This window comes from Neoarius graeffei, chromosome 1 (genome assembly GCF_027579695.1).
Source record: "Neoarius graeffei isolate fNeoGra1 chromosome 1, fNeoGra1.pri, whole genome shotgun sequence".
Taxonomy (NCBI): domain Eukaryota; kingdom Metazoa; phylum Chordata; class Actinopteri; order Siluriformes; family Ariidae; genus Neoarius; species Neoarius graeffei.
The window spans coordinates 97,792,691-97,812,110 of record NC_083569.1 but is presented as its reverse complement, the minus strand read 5'-3'; the positions used below and the strand labels follow the sequence as shown (position 1 = coordinate 97,812,110).

Sequence of the window (19,420 nt, the reverse complement as noted above, 5' to 3'; positions counted from 1 at the left end):
TTGCCAGATTGGGAGGTTTCCTGCCCAGTTGGGCGGTTTCAAGTGCATTTTGGTGGGTTTTGAACATATTTTGGGCTGGAAAACGTCAGCAGTATCTGTTGCCAGATACTGCTCATGTTTTCCAGCTCAAAATATGTTCAAAACCCACCAAAATGCACTTGAAACTGCTCAACTGGGCAGGAAACCTCCCAATCTGGCAACACTGCCAGTATTCCGGAGGGGGTCTACTAGTAGCTATGCCGGATCCAAAGACAGTCCTCCTGTCAGAACATGTGTTGTGAAATGACATAAGATAAAGGTACGTAGAGCTATAGATTCTACATGATAATCATAAATGTAATCATAAAGTCGGCGTGATATCAGTCATGTATTTGCTTGTGAAAGCTTGCGGCTTTCATGTAACTGCCGCCTAGCAACGAGAGGCAAAGGGTAAAGAGGGTAGGCTATCATAGATTCTATTCGGAAGAGATCAACACAATTCTAGACTCCCAGAAGAGGAAGAGCTAGCACTAGAGAGTTCACCAGCATTTTCATGCGCCATTTCCATCGAGTAGAACCAGAGTAGAACAGCCAGTGAACCGCAGCGTGTTCTCCCGCTGACGTCACAGCATGGCCGCGAGCCACGGACCCAGTTTTCTTGCGCTGTGCAATTAAAAGTTGGATATTCGCGTAACAACAGCTTCTTTTCACGTAATTATAACAGAAATCTAACATGTTTGCCATATTGTATAGTTTATTTAAGAAATTGCATAGAGTCATGTTCGTGTCATCAGCCCTTTAAAAAAAAAGCACCTATCAGGCTGCAATATGCAAATTAATTCATAATCAGGAACATTTCATTGACGGAACTTTCTAATGTGGTGGTGAACATGAACAATATTTATGAATATTATGGGATATTTTGACAGAAATCGGTTCGTGTCCGAAATCGCTCCCTATAGGGCACTAATTATAATGAGGACGCCATTTTGTAGTGCTGTCCGAAACCTTAGTAAGGATTATTTACACCCTATATAATGCACTCAAAGTATCCCACAACACATCATGACAAGTAGTGTACAACCACTGGTCAATAACCAAAGCAATATATCCCATCATGCATTGCAGTCGCGCTGAAAGAAATCAAATTAAAAGTCTCAAATTTGAGAAGAAAGTATTCAGCCTTGATTTAAAAGAACTGAAAGCTGCAGGTACTTTGTATTGATTGATGTCAGAAATACGCTCAGTATAATATGGATTTATCACAAAAACACACACGTTTATTATTTTGAAAACCCACCAGCCGACTGATCTGGCACGTTTTAATTGTGCAACAGTAATGACGTAAATACCAGCGCGACGGAGTAGTGTCCGAAAGCATTTTTTTTATTTTACTAATGAGCTCACTATCTAGTCCTCTATACAGTGATTCCTTATATAGGGAGTAGGGAGCGATTTCAGACACGGGGTGACAAGAACAAGTCAGTTTAGGTGTAAGTGTTCTAATGCGTAAACAAATCCAGATGTTGGTGGACAGATGTCTTTTCTTTAGACCCCGAGTCAGTGTCGAGGTATTGGTTGTGTTAGCGGTACACGCTAGCTATATCTAATCGCATGGTGTAATAAGGGGAGGACTGCTCTAAGGGGGAGGGTTCAGCGGTAGGAGGATATTTGGGTGGGTCTAATTTGCATATTTTTGCATATTTATGAGGTAAAGGTGAGAAGTGGCTTTTTTTTTAAAAGACATGTCAAATGTTTAGTTATTCAGTGTAGACTGATTATTGTTAATGTGAATAATTTGGATGTGGGTGTAATATATATATTTTTTTTTTCCAATGTCTGTCTCTTTGACCTGTTCCTCTTCCCCCCTCTCTCTCTCTCTCTCTCTCTCTCTCTCTCTCTCTCTCTGCATGTGCTCAGAGCTTGCTGTAATGAAGCTGATGTGATCTTAATGCACTTTTCCTTGTTTTTCCTTCGCACCCTTCTATAACACACACACACACACGCGCGCACGCGCACCGACATTCTCACACGCACACACTGACTTTCTGCATCGCTTTATACCTGTATATCTGCCTCTCCTTGTTTGCACAAACACTGATGACACTTTTGGTGACCTAATTTGATCTCTCACACACTTTCACCCTCACACACATATATATGCACATTGTGTCTCTCCCTGTCCTTCCTGCACAGCTGTGGGTGTGGGCTCTTCTTCTATTCCTGATGACATCCCTGATGTCACCTCCATCCAATCTTCCGAATCAAAAGGTGGGATCAGTACACAGGATCATCCACAGATTCCTCATTAGGGATACAGCAATCCCTTCCTTTCTTGTCTCTTCCTTCCTTCCCTTTCCTTTCCTTTCCTTCCTTCCTTCCTTCCTTCCTTTCTTTTCCTTCCTTCCTTCCTTCCTTCCTTCCTTTCCTTCCTTTCCTTTCTTTTCCTTCTTTCCTTCCTTCCCTTTCTTATACTTACTTTCTTCCTTCCTTTCTTTTCCTTCCTTCCTTCCTTCCTTCCTTCCTTCCTTCCTTCCTTCCTTCCTTCCCTTTCTTTTCCTTCTTTCCTTCCTTCCCTTTCTTATACTTACTTTCTTCCTTCCTTTCTTTTCCTTTCTTCCTTTCCTTTCTTTTCCTTCCTTCCTTCCTTTCCTTTCTTTTCCTTCTTTCCTTCCTTCCCTTTCTTATACTTACTTTCTTCCTTTCCTTTCTTTTCCTTTCCTTTCTTTTCCTTCCTTCCTTCCTTTCCTTCCTTTCCTTTCTTTTCCTTCTTTCCTTCCTTCCCTTTCTTATACTTACTTCCTTCCTTTCTTTTCCTTCCTTCCTTTTTTCCTTCCTTCCTTCCTTCCTTCCTTCCTTCCTTCCTTTTCCTTTCTTCCTTCCTTTCCTTTCTTTTCCTTCCTTCCTTCCTTCCTTCCTTCCTTCCTTCCTTTCCTTTCTTTTCCTTCTTTCCTTCCTTTCCTTTCTTTTCCTTCTTTCCTTCCTTCCCTTTCTTATACTTACTTTCTTCCTTCCTTTCTTTTCCTTTCTTCCTTTCCTTTCTTTTCCTTCCTTCCTTCCTTCCTTCCTTCCTTCCTTTCCTTCCTTCCCTTTCTTATACTTACTTCCTTCCTTTCTTTTCCTTCCTTCCTTCCTTCCTTCCTTCCTTCCTTCCTTCCTTTTCCTTTCTTCCTTCCTTTCCTTTCTTTTCCTTCCTTCCTTCCTTCCTTCCTTCCTTTTCCTTTCTTCCTTCCTTTCCTTTCTTTTCCTTCCTTTCTTTTCCTTTCTTTCTATACCTTTGTTCCAATATCAATGTCAAAGCTTTAGGTATCGGCTGATGCTGATCCAGTAATGCTGATGTTTTTATTTTTTTATTTAATTTTTTTAAATCCTCTTTCTGAGGAGAAATGGTGTCAAGTCAGTGAATCAACCTGAGAAAGGGTCACGTGACCTAGTAGCTGCTTTTTTTTTTTTTTAATTATTATTTATTTTTTTTAAATACTGAAGCTCAGTCTAAATTAAGCACGAATGTGAAAGCTCTGACACCATTTCTGTCCTACCTGAGAGAAATTCGATGTTAAAGCTAGACGGCCTTTCAATTTCATAAAATCGGTGAAATTCGGTCGTTATGATATATGTTTATTTCTGTAATATCTCACAAAATATCAGGCCGTTCTGTGGCTGGGAAGTTATTTGATTTGAGGGGATTAAAGCAAATAATGTGCATGCAGTCAAGCAGACAGAGGAAGTCCGTGTGTGTGTGTGTGTGTGTGTGTGTGTGTGTGTGTGTGTGTGTGTGCGTGCGCAGGTTTACCTTTGAGCGTGCACTGACCGTTCCATCATTCTGAAGCTAAACGAACAGCTGATCACACTGAGGTGCTCACTGAGCGCCGATATTTATTAGTTTGGTTCTGCGTTTCCTTTCCTTCGTATATAACATAACGTCTTTTCTTCTCGCTTTCCGTTAATGTAGTCGGTCTTTCACGTTTCATTTGCACACTCGTCCTCCATTTTTCTCTCCTGTTTCAAATTTGTATCCCACAATGCCATGCGCAAACAGGGAAAGCCCACCACGTCATGCATGACATCGTATCTTGTATTGGGTCATGGTGAAGCAGGAAAAAATAGCGGAGAATTTAGGGCCATGTGGCCTTAAATTCATTAATTGTTCTGTTTTTAAAAAAAAAACTAATAAAATTGGAAGTCTGTGATTCGAATTCAGTAGCTTTTGGTCCACTAAACCAAAATAACTGGGTGTCGGGAAAATTAATTTATGACCTACTTTTGATAAATCTGAAAGGCAAGTCTAGCTTTAAATGATGGTGAGAGTGAGCATCTCTCTCTCAAAACCAGGTCTCCTTAAAGTTCTTCACTTTATGCTATTTCAGTCCATTTCTTATCTCTCCCTCTCTCATGGACTTGACTGCTTTCTGAGATTCTTCCCTTTTTTTAACGAATTTATGGATGTCTGTTATCTTCAGCGTTTCTTCTACTCAAACAGGAACCAACTAAACCTGAGCTTCAAGTTTATTTTCCTATTAAGATGTTAGAAAAAAGCGACCGAATCACTTCAGTGTTCAAACTGACTTTGTTAATGTCTGATCAACCAACCGACACACACACTCCTTGATAAAGCACTTTTAAACTGAATAATATAATAATTAGGCAAGGTGTCAGCACTGTAATGAAATTTTAGAGGCGTTTTAAATCATTTGTAATTAAAATATGACGGAAAATATGAATACGAAAGCAGTACGCGCACTAAAACTGATGATGATCACAAGACAAGTGTGCTGGTTTTATTTCCAGTCCAAATCATTGTTTGCACTGGTGCGTTTATTTTGAGAACTTGAACCTGGAAGCTTTGTTTATTCATTCTTTTTCCTCTTAAAGGAAACCTCTTTAAATATGATGACATTCTATAGATATGATTGTTTTACTGGGAAATACGCCACTTGTATTTTTCATACGAGCTCCATCCGGGACACGGAGAACCAAAACCGTGATCCAAATCTCTATACGTCACTCTTGAGGAAATCGATGAATTGTGATAAATTTGGGAACTTTGTTTGTGAATGTGTCGATATAATAAGTTGGCTTGAAGATATGAAGTTTATCTTCTCGTGTTGAAAAACTTGCATTTTTCATACGAAATACATCACGGATCTGAGTGACATATTTAAATAATTTTGGTGGCGTTGAGTGGTACATCAGATATATTCCATTCAGCTAGCACAATACTGAACGAGTCAAAGATGAGTAGTTGAATGGAATATATCTGATGTACCACGAAAAAAGCCAGCCAATATTATTATTAAGTTGGGTATATTATAACATTTGGGTAACTTACCAATATTGAATGATGATTCTGATCGAATGTAATTCAATGTTCTGTCAATCCAATGTACTGTTCAAAGTTCTAACAATAAAAATGGTCCAAGTCCAAAAATCCTGAACAACAACCCAACTCATATACAAGTGATATCCAGGTAGACAGTTCAAGTTCAGCTACTTTTGGTTGGAGTTAACTGTTCCATTGCAGTTGTTCAAAACAAAAGGGCTTTGCGTCCACGAAGTCCACGAGTGAAGTCCTCTTGGAAAAGTCTCCGTCACGTTTCCTCACCTCCAAGTAGAACTTTGACAATTTCCACTATTGCTCTCTTTTCCAGTTTTTCGATGTCCGTTGGTCTGTTTTTCTCTTGTAAATATGCATGTAGCAGTTCGAGTGGGTGGAGCACAGAAAGACGGCAGGCCAGAATTAAGTTCCATAAACTCTTTTATTAGCTTTTCAGCTTTAAGCGATACACACACACACAAGTGTCCAGGTTGGGGAGAAACTCCCTTCCTCCACTCTCCCTCTCCTCTTACAGGGCGCAGTCACTGGGGAAGACACACAAACACAGGTTAACCAACATGAGGTGCAGTGATTCTGCTACTTACCTTCCCTGACTCCATCCTCCAGTCACAGACCGACACTTGACCACGCCCCCGCTGCCACATACCCCCACCGCCTGACTCAGGCCGGGCAGCTGTCCAGCCTGCAGCTGACCCCCCCCCCCCCCCCCCCCCCCCCCCCCCCCCCCCGACGGGAGAGGAAGTCTGCCACGACCACCTGCGCCCCCGGCCTGTGGACCACCTTGAAATTAAAGGGCTGGAGTGCCAGATACCAACGGGTGATCTGCGCGTTGGCATCCTTCATGCGGTGGAGCCACTGGAGGGGCGCGTGGTCCGAACAGAGGGTGAAAGAGCGCCCCAGGAGGTAGTAGCGGAGGGCGAGGACCGCCCACTTAATCGCCAGGCACTCCTTTTCAATGGTGCTGTAGCGCCCCTCACGCACCGACAGCTTCCTGCTTATGTACAGGATGGGGTGGTCCTCCCCCTCCACCTCCTGGGACTGAACGGCCCCCAGCCCTCTGTCCGATGCGTCCGTCTGCAACGTAAGGGGGAGAGAAAAGTCAGGGGAGTGTAACAGTGGCCCCCGCACAGTGCAGCCTTCACGTCAGAGAAAGCCCGCTGGCATTGCTCCATCCACTGGACCGGATCTGGTGCCCCCTTTTTAGTCAGGTCAGTCAGCGGGCTGGTGACATCCGAATAATTAGGTATAAACCTACGATAGTAGCCAGCCAGCCCCAGGAACTGTCTCACCCCCTTTTTGGTCTTGGGCAGGCCGCAATTGGTGCTGTCTTGTTAATTTGGGGACGCACCTGCCCGTTGCCCAAGTGGAAGCCCAGATAGCGTACTTCCACCCACCCAATCGCACACTTCTTCGGGTTGGCTGTGAGACCCGCCCGCCTCAGCGACCTAAGGACAGCCCTCAGGTGTTGTAGGTGCCACGGCCAGTCATTACTATAAATAATGATATCGTCTAGGTACGCGGCCGCATAGGTGGCGTGGGGGCGGAGGACCCTATCCGTCAGTTGCTGGAACGTAGCAGGCGCCCCAAACAGCCCAAAAGGAAGTGTGACAAACTGGTGTAAGCCGAACAGTGTGGAAAAGGGCGTTTTTTTCTCGGGATAATGGAGTCAAGGGGATCTGCCAATAACCCTTTGTCAAATCCAGTGTCGAGTAAAAGGGAGCCGTGCCTAGTTGATCGAGCAACTCATCAATACGAGGCATTGGGTACAGGTCGAATTGAGACACCGCGTTGACTTTTCTATAGTCTACACTTTTCTATAGTCTTTTTTTTCGTTTCCGTTTCCGGTTGAGAGTACGTCGTGCGCATTTTGGCTGCCGCTTCTCACCAGAGCTTTTTTAATTTTATTTTTAGTTTCTTTCTTTTTCAATTTATTTTTTTCTGTGTGTTTGTGTAGTTTGATGTTTGTTTGAGTGTTTTTCCACCGGTTGTGGTGTAGCTCCGGACCCAGTTTTGGGCGTTGGTTTCCCTCCAGGCCTTGGTTCGCTGTGGGCGATGCCTGCACTCCCAGCTGTAGACCACAGTGAGCTCGTTGCTCATTTTACATCGTGGTTGTCCAGCGCTCTGCGCTTTAATGCATGGCGTGATGTTCCGAGCGATGTTGCTCGGTGGCGTCGCAGCAGCTGTGCAGGCGTTTTGGGACACACCAGCGCTCTGCGTGGCAGAGCTTCTCTACTCGCTTTGTGGATCCACGGTGTGGTGTTCGAGCGATGTGGCTGGCGGCATCACGGCGGCTGTGCTGGAGATGTGGGACTCGTTTTCATGCGCCTTTTGGTGGGACTGTGGCTGCTACACCACGGGAATTACATCCTGACCCCTACTTGGTGGACTTTTTATTTTTTTATTATTTATTAATTTATTTATTTTTTATTCTTTTTTTTTTCCTTTATTTTTTTTTCCTTTATAATTGTAAAGCGTCCTTGGGTTTCTTGAAAGGCGCTATATAAATTCAACTTTATTATTATTATTATTATTATTATTATTATTATTATTATTATTACTACACAGAACCGGACCGACCTGTCGGTTTTGGGTACCAAGACCACCGGGCTGCTCCAGTCACTGTGGGACTCCTCGACGATGCCCATTTCAAGCATGGCCTCGAGTTCTTCCCGAACCACTTTTTTCTTGTGTTCGGGTAGCCTGTAAGGGCGGCTGCGCACTACCACCCCCGGGGGCGTCTCAATGTGGTGCTCTATGAGGTCGGTGCGGCCGGGCAGGGGCGAGAACACGTCCGAAAATTCGGTCTGCAACTGGGCGACCTCCGCGAGTTGGGTCGGGGAGAGGTGGTCTCCACAGGGGACTGGAGAGGTACGTGATGCCAATGTTCCCTTTTGAACCTCCGGCCCCAGCTCCGCCTTCTCCGGAACCACCAACACCAACACCACGGGGACCTCCTCATTCCAGAGTTTGAGCAGATTGAGGTGGTAAACCTGTAGTGCCCCACCCCTGTCTGTTCGCCTCACCTCGTAGTCGACGTCCCCGATTCGCCGTGTGACCTCAAAGGGTCCTTGCCACTTGGCGATTAATTTGGAGTTCAATGTGGGCAACAGTACGAGAACTTTATCTCCTGGTGCGAACTCCCTAAGGCGTGTACCCGTCGTACAGGCGGGTTTGCCGTTCTTGGGCCTGCCGCAAATTCTCCTGGGTTAGGTGTGTGTGTGTGTGTGGAGTTTTGCGCGCAGGTCCATAACGTTATTGAATTTGGTTTTTACTGGGCGAAGGTCCCTCCTCACAATTTTCTCGCAGCACATCTAGAATGCCACGCGGCTTATGCCCATATAACAATTCAAATGGGGAGAACCCCATGGAGGCTTGGGGGACCTCTTGCACTGCAAATAAGGGTTCGAGCCATTTATCCCAATTACATGCATCCTCACTTACAAATTTTTAAATTGTATTTTTGAGGGTGCGATTAAACCGTTCAACTAAACCGTCCGTTTGTGGGTGATAAACGCTGGTGCGGATCGGCTTAATACCTAATAACCCATACAGTTCGTTCAGTGTACGTGACATAAACGAGGTGCCTTGATCAGTCAGAATCCCTTTCGGGATTCCAATTCGGGAGATGACGCGGAAGAGCGCTTCCGCAATACTGCGTGCTGAGATATTGCGAAGAGGCACTGCTTCCGGGTATCACGTTGCATAGTCCACCAGAACTAAAATAAAGCGGTACCCTCGTGTTGACTGATCTAATGGCCCGACGAGATCCATCCCAATTCTTTCGAACGAGGTCTCGATTAATGGTAGAGGGCGCAAAGACGCTTTTGGAATGGCCACCGGATTTACTAACTGGCATTCACGGCACGCCGTACACCACCTACGGACATCGCCGCGAATCCCTGGCCAATAGAACCGGGCCATTAGTCGGGCTAGTGTCTTATCCTGCCCTAAGTGTCCAGCCATGGGATTAAAGTGAGCCGCCTGGAATACCAATTCCCGGCGGCTCTTTGGAATCAAAAGCTGCGTGACTTGCTCTTTAGTCTGAGTGTCCTGCGTCACTCGGTACAACCTATCCTTCATAATACAAAAATAAGGGAAGGACAGGGTGGCATTTGGCTGGAGCATTTGACCATCGATTACTCTCACTTGGTCAAACGCATGCCGCAGAGACTCGTCTCGTGATTGCTCTAACAGGAAATCCCCAAGGGATTCCCTGAGAGAGGGAGGAGGAGCCTGCTGCTCCTCACTCTGACACGGAGATGACATAGACGGCTCTGTGACAGCTGCTCCCGCCAAAGCGACACCGGGACCTCCCCCTGCTGAGTTACGGCAGGACCCACTCTTCACTAGATGGCTCATTAACTCCCCGAATCCCAGCCAATCAGTCCCCAAAATTATAGAGTGGGTGAGGCGAGGATTAACCGTCGCCTTTACTCTAAATTTTTCCCCTCGGAAAAGAATGTGGACTGACACTAAAGGGTAGCTGTGAACATCACCATGCACACACAACACCTTCACCCCCTGTGCTCCCCCCAATGCCTCATCTTGCACCAGGCTTTGGTGAATTGAGGTCTGATTACAGCCAGAGTCCACCAAAGCCTGATATGTATCCCCTTGGACACTCACCGGTATGCGATACGCTCCGGCCCGATCAAGGGCGGCTCCTGGCACGTCGGGGATCCGAACCACCATGCCCATTTCCATCGCCGAGCACTGCTGTTGGAGGTGTCCCGGCTCCCTGCAGTGCTAGCAAACCGGCCCGGGCTTCCTCTCTGCACCGGCGCTCTGGGGCTCACTCACCTTGGGGGGGACAGACACAGAAGGGAAAAACGGGAGGGCACCGCGGGTGCGATGGGCCAGCCCCACCCCAGCCGGCCCACTGGGCCAGCCCCACCCCAGCCGGCCCACTGGGCCAGCCCCACCCCAGCCGGCCCACTTGCCTCCGCGGTGGGGGAACGGGGCGAGGACGAGACACCGGAGGAGAGGGGGGAGAGAGAAGAGGATGTCCGCTGTCCTGCCATCGGAACAGCCGCCAAATGGTCCTCCGCCAACTCGATGGCCTGATCCAGCGACACCGGGCGGTGGCACTGGACCCACTCAGCGGTTCCCTCTGGTAGGCGGGCGATGAACTGCTCCAGCACCACCTGATCGATGATCCCCTCGGAGTCGCGGTTGTCGGCCCTCAACCACTGCCAGCAGGCATCCCGGAGCTGCTGGCCAACTTCCTCCAGACGCAGAGCGCGGAAGCGCTGATGCTGTTGTTCAGGGATGCGCCCCACCCGCTGGAGGACGGCCTGGCGAAGGTCCGCGTAGACCGGTCGGCGGGGAGCTGTAGCGCGGCCAGCTGCGCCTCGCCCGTTAGCAGGGGGAGGAGGCGCGCCACACACTGTTCCACCGGCCAGCCCGAGGCCTCTGCTGCCTGCTCGAAGAGCGTGAGGAAGGCCTCGGGGTCGTCATGTGGGCCCATCTTAGTGAGGGTGAGGGGAGAAGGGCCTGTGGAGGTGGTGGACCCCGCCGATGCGAGGAGGTGCTGGAACGCCTGTCGGTTCTTCTTGCTGCGCCAGCATCAGGGCCTCGAATCGGTGCTCCTGCTCCTTTTGGAGGGTGACTAGCACCTGGTGCTGGCTCTGCTGGGCCGTGACAAGGGCGTGGACCAGGTCCGCAAAGGGGGAGGACTCCATGGGGCTGTTCTTTTTCCTGTGCTCGATCCCGGGTTTCGGCACCACTGTAGCAGTTCGAGTGGGTGGAGCACAGAAAGACGGCAGGCCAGAATTAAGTTCCACAAACTCTTTTATTAGCTTTTCAGCTTTAAGCTATACACGCACGCACACAAGTATCCAGGTTGGGGAGAAACTCCTTTCCTCCGCTCTCCCTCTCCTTTTATAGGGCGCGGTCACTGGGGAAGACACACAAACACAGGTTAACCAACATCAGGTGCAGTGATTCTGCCACTTACCTTCCCTGACTCCACCCTCCGGTCACAGACCGACGCTTGACCACACCCCCGCTGCCACAATGCCAAAAGAATATCCAATGAAGTTTTGGTAGCCTTTCAGGTGTTCAGTGCATCTGTCTTTTTAAATCTTTCGTCTTTAACTAAGCAAACCTCACAGCCATGTTTGTCTCAGTCACTCAGTAACACAGAAGTTTTACATCTCCGATGTGTCTCTCTTCCAGCTTTTCAATGTCCGTTGGTATGTTTTTCTCTTGTACATATGTGTGAAGAATATATAATGAAGTTTTGGTTGCCTTTCAGGTTTTCAATGAGTCTTTTTAGTTTATTTATTTAGTGCTTCAACCTAGCACTGGATTAGCCTCGTCTTCTCTCTTTCCCGGCCAACAAAGAAATGACTGCGCATGTGCGGCAGAAAAATTGTCATTGGATCTTCACGTGAACTCTGATGTGTGATGTCATGTTGTCTTGACAACGTGCGATATTATAACAATATTGTTTGTTCATTCTCTATTGGGGAGAGCAGTGTAATACATGGAGGATAAGCGATATGATGACAATATTGTATGTTATCAATAAACCCGCTAGAAGGGTATGTATGTATGTATGTATGTATGGTATGTATGGATAAATAATATTATTATTATTATTATTCTGCTTGTCTCGATCTCTAGGGAACATGTTCTACCTGGTGATGCCCAAAGACCAGATTGGAGCTCTTACGGATGAGAGCAGCACAGACGAGGTGAGGGCTCCAAGTCCTACAGAGGCGCCAGCAGCCATATCATTGTCTTCACAGAAGGAAGATGAAGAGCAGGAAAACCCACACCGGTCACATCCAGAGGTGTCGAGTCACGAGATGGGGCTCAGCCAATCACGGCCCGGCACACAGCGTCTTGAGATAAAGAACATGGATGAGATTTTCCAAACTATGGACGAGCTGATGAAGAAGCTCCATCGGCTCAGGGTGAACACAACCACACGCGTAAACACGCAGCGCTCATGCAATAAATATCGATACTGAAGTCATTTCACGAACACTTTTTTCCCCTTCCATTTTTCTTTACCAGGAGATTGAAGCCGACCATTACAGACTTGTAAAGACCGCAAAGAAGAAATCTCCTGTCAGGCAAAATTCAGGTGACGTCATCCACACGTCTGATCCTGTTGTCAGGATGTCCTCCATGGACAGAGGGACAGGAGATGGTGAGTGCATCAAAGATCTGTAATACCGTCAGTGCATTAAAGAAATTCGACCTTGTTTCATTCTTCACTGGCTTGATACAAGACGAGAAAGTTCTTATAGGAGCCTCTCAGAAGAGAAACCCACCCTGAACCACTTGTATATCACACCGTGTTATTAGTATGTAACTTTTAAAGGTGCAATAGGCAATATTTTATGCATGTAGCCTCCTTATTTGAGCTTCAGAAATCCTGTGAGTGACGTCACAGAGGTTTTGTCCGTTATTTTTACAGTCTCTGGCTACAGTGTGGATGGGGTCGGGGGGGGGTAATTTAAATCTTATCCAACTCCACCTTTTTAACTGTTAGACCTTATTTTACTGAATCTTACTTCATGGACCTTCAGGATTGATTTTTGTAATGAAATTCTGGGATGTCCCGGTGGTGAGATTTTCACTTTGGCTACAATGGCATCTCACTGCCTGCTGATGGTGGTACAGTGGAATTTACCCTTTACTTCGTCTCTATCTAAAGAGAGCAATGCAGCGGTGCTTAAGTGCTTCAGTCTGTTCAGTTCTCTCACCTCGTCATCTGTACACTCCGCTCAAACAGAAGAAAAGCGCAACTGCGTTTATAGAGACTTTGAGTTTGCCATGTCCTGAGATTTACAGCGACACATTAATAAGAAATCCAACATGGACATAGGTCCATGTTGGATTTCTTATTAATGTGTCGCTGTAAATCTCTGGAAAATCAAGTCATAGAAGAACATCATTATTTAGGGGGTTTGTTTCTTTTCACATTTAAAACCATTGTAACTGCACGAGCGGCATCTCCTGGTGGAATAAAATATCTGCCCCGAACCACACCCAGTTCTTGCGCATCAGTGATGTCATGGCGACTTGCTGTGAACAAGCCTTCAGTGTAAAGCTGAACACTGGAAGACCATCTTGGAAACCAGGATTAAGTTTTCCGTAATTTGGTGTTCTTTCACTCCCTAGGCTCCGCCTCCCAAAGATCAAATCAATACTGTACAGCTTCCAGTTATGCATGTGGTAATATAGCTGTGTTTTTAAAAGTACATTTGTGTTTGTAATGTCCAGTAAATTTACTAAATCATTTCACAGCCAGGCTTACTACAGATTTGGAAATGTAATAATATCCTCAACGTTCTTTAATCTCGCTCTCTCTTGCTCTCTGTCTCGTTGTCTCTCTCTCTCAATCTGTGTGTGTATCTCAATCTCTCGGTGTGTGTATCTCTCTCTCTGTCTCAATCTCTCGGTCTGTATCTCTCTCTCTCTCTCTCTCTCTCTCTCTCTCTCTATCTGTCTGTGTGTCTCTCAATCACTCTGTGTATCTCTCTCTCTCTGTGTTTTTGTCTGTCTGTCTCTCAATCTGTCTGTGTGTGTGTCTCTCTCTCTCTCTCTCTCTGTGTCTCTCAATCTGTGTGTGTCTCTCTCTCTCAATCTGTGTGTCTCAATCTCTCGGTGTGTGTATCTCTCTCTCTGTGTGTTTCTCTCTGTGTCTCTCAATCTCTCGGTGTGTGTGTGTGTGTATCTCTCTCTCTCTCTCTCAATCTGTGTGTCTCAATCTCTGTGTGTCTGTCTCTCTGTCTCAATCTCTTGGTGTGTATCTCTCTCTCTCTGTCTGTCTCTCTCTCTCTCTCTCTCTGTCTCTCCATCTTTGTGTGTGTGTGTGTGTGTGTGTGTGTGTGTGTGTGTGTGTGTGTGTGTGTCTCTCTGTCAATCACTGTGTGTCTCTCTCTCAATCTGTGTCTCTCTCTCAATCTGTGTGTGTGTGTCTCTCTGTCTCTCAATCTCTCGGTGTGTGTATCTCTCTCTGTCTGTGTCTCTCAATCTCTGTCTCTCTCTCTCTCTCTGTCTCAATCTCTTGGTGTGTATCTCTCTCTGTCTCAATCTCTTGGTGTGTATCTCTCTCTCTCTGTGTCTCTCTGTCTCTCTCTGTGTCAATCACTCTGTGTATCTCTCAATCTGTGTGTGTCTCTCTCTGTCTCTCAATCACTGTGTGTATCTCTCTCTCTCTCTGTCTCTCTCTCTCTGCAGGGAAAGAAGGAGATGCCACAGAAGTTGCTCAGCCCGTGATACAGTCCACAGGATTCTGACACACACACACACAATGTGCTGAAGGATTTAAAAAAAAAAACACTCTCGCGTGCGCGCACAAAAAAAAAACCACACTAAGGGACTGGCATTTCTGTCACCTTTCACATCCTATGTAGCTCCTTCCTCCAATCCCAGCATGCTTTGCTCCTGAGAGAAGCCAGGAATACTGTGTATGTTGTTCGTGTCCTCTGTCTTCAGGAAGTGAAGGAAAGCGAGAGAGAGAGAGAGAGAGAGAGGACAGAAGAAACTTCAGCACATGAAAGCTGGAAAGCAAGAAGCCATGAAGGAAAGAAAAAAGTTCAGGAGGAGCGTTCTGAAAAGTGAAACGTCAAAGGTTTAATGGTGTGAGATGATAAAAGAAGGGAAAGGGAGGTTGATCTGATGGGATCATTAATGAAGGTTAACGAAGGAAGGTGAGCTTGAACAGGATTGGCTGAGGAAATGACTCTGCTCTCTGAAGGAAGCCCCGGCACTTTACCTGCTCTGTGTGTGTGTGTGTGTGTGTGTGTGTGTGTGTAACCTGTACTCGCATTCAGCGTTCACCTCATCCATCAGAAAAGGGCAAATCGTCTCGGTAAAGGGGTTTAATTTCCCATAATGCACCTGTGGCTGTGTTCCACCACTGTGTGTGTGGATGGAAGAGGTTAACAAAAAAAAAACACACTCTCTTCAGGTTGTTTTGCACTGTGGTCCTGAGTAAGGATGTTGCGTTACTATCATTGTGTACTGTGTTGTAGTGTTTCTTTGCGAAAGTAACACTATGCCAGAGGAAGTGATGAAGGACTAGCGAGGATGTTTTCGGGTTTAATTTTGTTGCGTTCTGTATTTAATCTCTACGCACAATGTTTAATGTGGGAGCTCATCCTTGCAACAGCATCGGGGGGGGGAGTGTATGTTTCTTGTCATTGAGGACATCGTTTATACCTTTAGCGTGCGTTTTACTTGGGAAAGTGCACACCTGTAAAATCTTCCTACGTTAAAGGTAGAACAGTGGTTCTTAAAGCCCAGGTCTGTATCTGAAATCAGTTTAAAAGTACACTACATTCAGCCATACAGGTCTGCCTGTTAATGGTGTCCTCTGAATGATAAGGGAAGGTACAGTTTGGTAATTTTTTTTTCTTCTTTCCCCCTTTCCTTTTCCCTGAGAGTGTATGTAGCACACCCACCACCACCACCACTGCTGTATTGCTGTAATGCAGACTGTCACTGCTGAGAGGGATTTATTTATAAAAACATGTAGCCTAATATCATGTTACCTGTGACTATCTCAAATCTGCGTGGTGTAAATACTGTGAAGTTTGTCCCTCACCTCAGCAATGATTACATGAAGGGATTCGATCTAGCCCATTTCACACTAACCTGAGATCTGATTGGTCGATCTCAAAGTTCAAAAATGGATCCGGCCGATCTGAGATCAGCATTAAACCTGAGCTTGTGTCAAGGGAGCATTGTAATTTTTGTCTGGTGAGAGATGTCCCAGGGTTAACAAGTGAAATTCGGAGGTAGTCCATACTACAGGGATGGAGCTGGACCTCATCCATGTCCTTCTAGAAGCCAAATCCCTAGCCCACGAGGTGCTTTAGAACACGAGGACAACACAAACACTAAAGTGAGTTTGGTTTGACTCTGCCTAGGTAGGAGGAGTTGGATTAGTTATGACTCCACCCCCTGGAAATTTATTTTGAATCCTCTTTGGTAGAAAGAGCTGGATTAGGTCCGACTCCACCCCCTGGACTTTTGGTTGAACTCTCACTATACTCGAGGAGCTGGATCAGATCCGACTCCACCCCATGGGTATTAATTTCAATTCTTCCTACAGTAGAGGAGCTGGATCAGTTGCAGCTCCACCCCCTGGAGTTTTATTCCAAGTTTGCCCAAGTAGAAGGAGGTGGATCAGGTCTGACTCCACCCCTTGGAAATTTATTTTGAATCCTCTTGAGTAGAAAAAGCTGGATTAGGTCCAGGTCCACCCCATGGACTTTTGGTTCAACTCCCACTATACGTGAAGAGCTGGATTGGATCAGATCCGACTCCACCCCATGGGTGTTCATTTCAATTCTGCCTACATTGGAGAAGCTGGATCAGTAACAGCTCCACCCCCCTAGAGTTTTATTTCAAGTCTGGCCAAGTACAAGGAGGTGGATCAGGTCTGACTCCACTCCCTGGAAATTTATTTTGAATCCTCTTGGGTACAAAGTGTGGGATCAGGTCCAACTCCACCCCATGGACTTTTGGTTCAATTCCCACTATATGCAAGGAGCTGGATTAGATCCAACTCCACCCCATGGGTATTAATTTCAATTCTGCCTACAAAGCAGGAGCTGGATCAGTTACACCTCCACCCCCTGGAGTTTTATATTTCAAGTCTGCCGAAGTAGAAAGAGGTGGATCAGGTCTGACTCCACTCCTTGGAAATTTATTTTGAATCCTCTTGAGTAGAAAAAGCTGGCTTAGGTCTGACTTCACTCCATGGACTTTTGGTTCAACTCCCACTCTACGTGAAGAGCTGGATCGGATCAGAGCCGACTCCACCCCATGGGTAGTAACTTCAATTCTGCCAACATGGGAGGAGCTGGATCATTTGCAGCTCCACCCCCTTGAGTTTTATTCCAAGTCTGCCCAAGTAGTAGGAGGTGGATCAGGTCTGACTCCACCCCCTGGAAATTTATTTTGAATCTTCTTTGAGTAGAAAGAGTTGGATTAGGTCCAACTCCACCAAGTGGACTTTTGGTTCTACTTCCACTATACACAAGGAGCTGGATTGGATCAGATCCAACTCCACCTCATGGGTATTAATTTAAATTCTGCCTACATAGGAGGAGCTGGATCAGTTACAGCTCCACCCCCTGGACTTTTGGTTCAACTCCCACTATACATGAAGAGCTGGATCAGATCGGATCCGACTCCACCCCATGGGTATTAATTTCAATTCTGCCTACATAGGAGGAGCTGGATCATTTATAGCTCTACTCCCTGGAGTTTTATTCCAAGTCTGCCCAAGTAGACAGATGTGGGTCAGGTATGACTCCACCCCCTGGAAATTTATTTTGAATCCTCTTGGGTAGAAAGAGCTGAATTAGGTCTGATTCCAACCCTTGGACTTTTGGTTCAACTCTCACTATATGCAAGGAGCTGGTTCAGATCCGACTCCACCCCATGGATATTCATTTCAATTCTGCCAACATAGGAGGAGCTGGATGAGTTATAGCTCCACCCCCTGGAGTTTTATTTAAAGTCTGCCTAAGTAGAAAGCACTGGATCAGGTCCAATTCCACCCCCTGGACTTTTGGTTCAGCTCCCACTGTACACAAGGAGCTGGATCAGGTCTGATTCCACCTGCTGGACCTTTTGGTTTGACTTTGCTGCCCATGCTGAGGTAGCAGGAGCTGGGTCAGGAGATCAGATCCAACTCTACCTCTTGAAATATTGTTTCTGCAACAAGTGGTGCTTGAAAACTTGTTCCTGGGTCAACCAACCAACTGAAGTCTTGGTCATATGACCTCACCACGGCATTGTGCATAATGTCACTGTAATAAACAAACAGTATTTAATGTGAAGTACAACCTTGATATGAAGAAATCTGAAAGTGATTGGTTGACCAGATGTAACCGAAACTCTGCCCTTGTTGCCCAAAGACGTCTGTCACTGAGCAAAATCAGAAGGAACCTGACTTGCCTAACACTAGGTTAAAACTCTGGAGTGTTGAGCCTGTGAAGTCTGACACCGAAAGGGAGAAGGAAGATGCATTTTTCCACTGCTGAGGTTTAGCCGTACGAGTGGATTTAATCCGTGTGTGTCTCAAACTACTGTGTAACTCAGGTGGAGAAATGTTGACCCGATTTCTCTTCTTAGCTTTAACTTATGCACCATTTTGTTTTTTGTTGTTTTTTTTTTCCCCATCATCTCACCATTTTTCTACTTTAGTTTCAGTCTTTCCCTCCCCATCCCTCCTTCTTTCCATCTCCACAGGTTTTGTTTGTAAAAATTTGATGTACAATGTGGGGGGGGAGTAAACTGCAAGAGCCAGAGCTTGTGGAAACTACTGTGTGCATTATTATTATTATTATTATTATTATTATCAATCTTTTTCACTCATGTAATATAGACACACTTGTTTTATAAATGTTCTTTTATGTAAAGCTCTAGTTATTATGTTGATTTTATTTTTGTAGATAAAAAAGTGTAAATTATTTTCTCCCTGTTGAAAAATGGCAAGATTGTTAGCTGCACAGAAGGAAGCTGTAAAAATGATCACGACTCATTTGTTTTGTGATGTAAAAAAATAAATAAATAAAATGTGTTGCAGTTATCAAAATTACACTGAACTAATGTTTTGGGTTTTTTTTTTAATTATTATTTAAAAGCCAGTGCATATAAATGTCCAGGACTAATGTTCTGATTGGTTAGAACGTGTTCTGACAGTAGTGCCAAATGTCATTCAAATAACAGTTTAATATTATTGCGCTGGTTCTAATACATTGGTTTCTACAGTAACAGCAAACTTGTAGATACATGTACGGTGAAGTCTGTACATAATCGAAAGCTGGCTGTAAATTGTATGATTTTTTCCCCCTCTTCCTCAGCCCAGTGTCGTTCTTGCAAACCAGAACTGCACAAATCAACTCCTAAAACAATTCTTTGGGTTTTCAGATAAAGTTCTGGCAGATTAAAATCTCCAAAAGTACGACCACGGATGTGACACTCCTCTAAAATCTACCAATAGGACGACGGCATATGATTTGATTAAACTTAAAGCGACTACAAATATGATAGTGGTGATGGTGAAACATAAAAACATTACTGGACAGTAATACCGCAACCATACTTTGAAGAACATTTCTGCTAAAA

General features: G+C 45.6%; 1 protein-coding gene across 4 annotated transcripts in view; it reads left to right on the top strand.

The window, feature by feature from the left end:
• The window catches only part of arhgef11 (Rho guanine nucleotide exchange factor (GEF) 11), a 113,592-nt gene extending 94,695 nt beyond the window's left edge, over positions 1 to 18,897 (top strand). For 2 of the 4 annotated variants that reach the window (XM_060911857.1, XM_060911772.1), the window contains exons 38-41: positions 2,176 to 2,250; positions 11,942 to 12,234; positions 12,338 to 12,473; positions 14,513 to 18,897. In XM_060911857.1, the coding sequence (XP_060767840.1) occupies positions 2,176 to 2,250; positions 11,942 to 12,234; positions 12,338 to 12,473; positions 14,513 to 14,571 (563 nt within the window). In that variant the 3' untranslated portion in view covers positions 14,572 to 18,897. The other 2 variants (XM_060911929.1, XM_060912011.1) reach the window with 2 other exon arrangements.
• Positions 18,898 to 19,420: the final 523 nt, after the last annotated feature.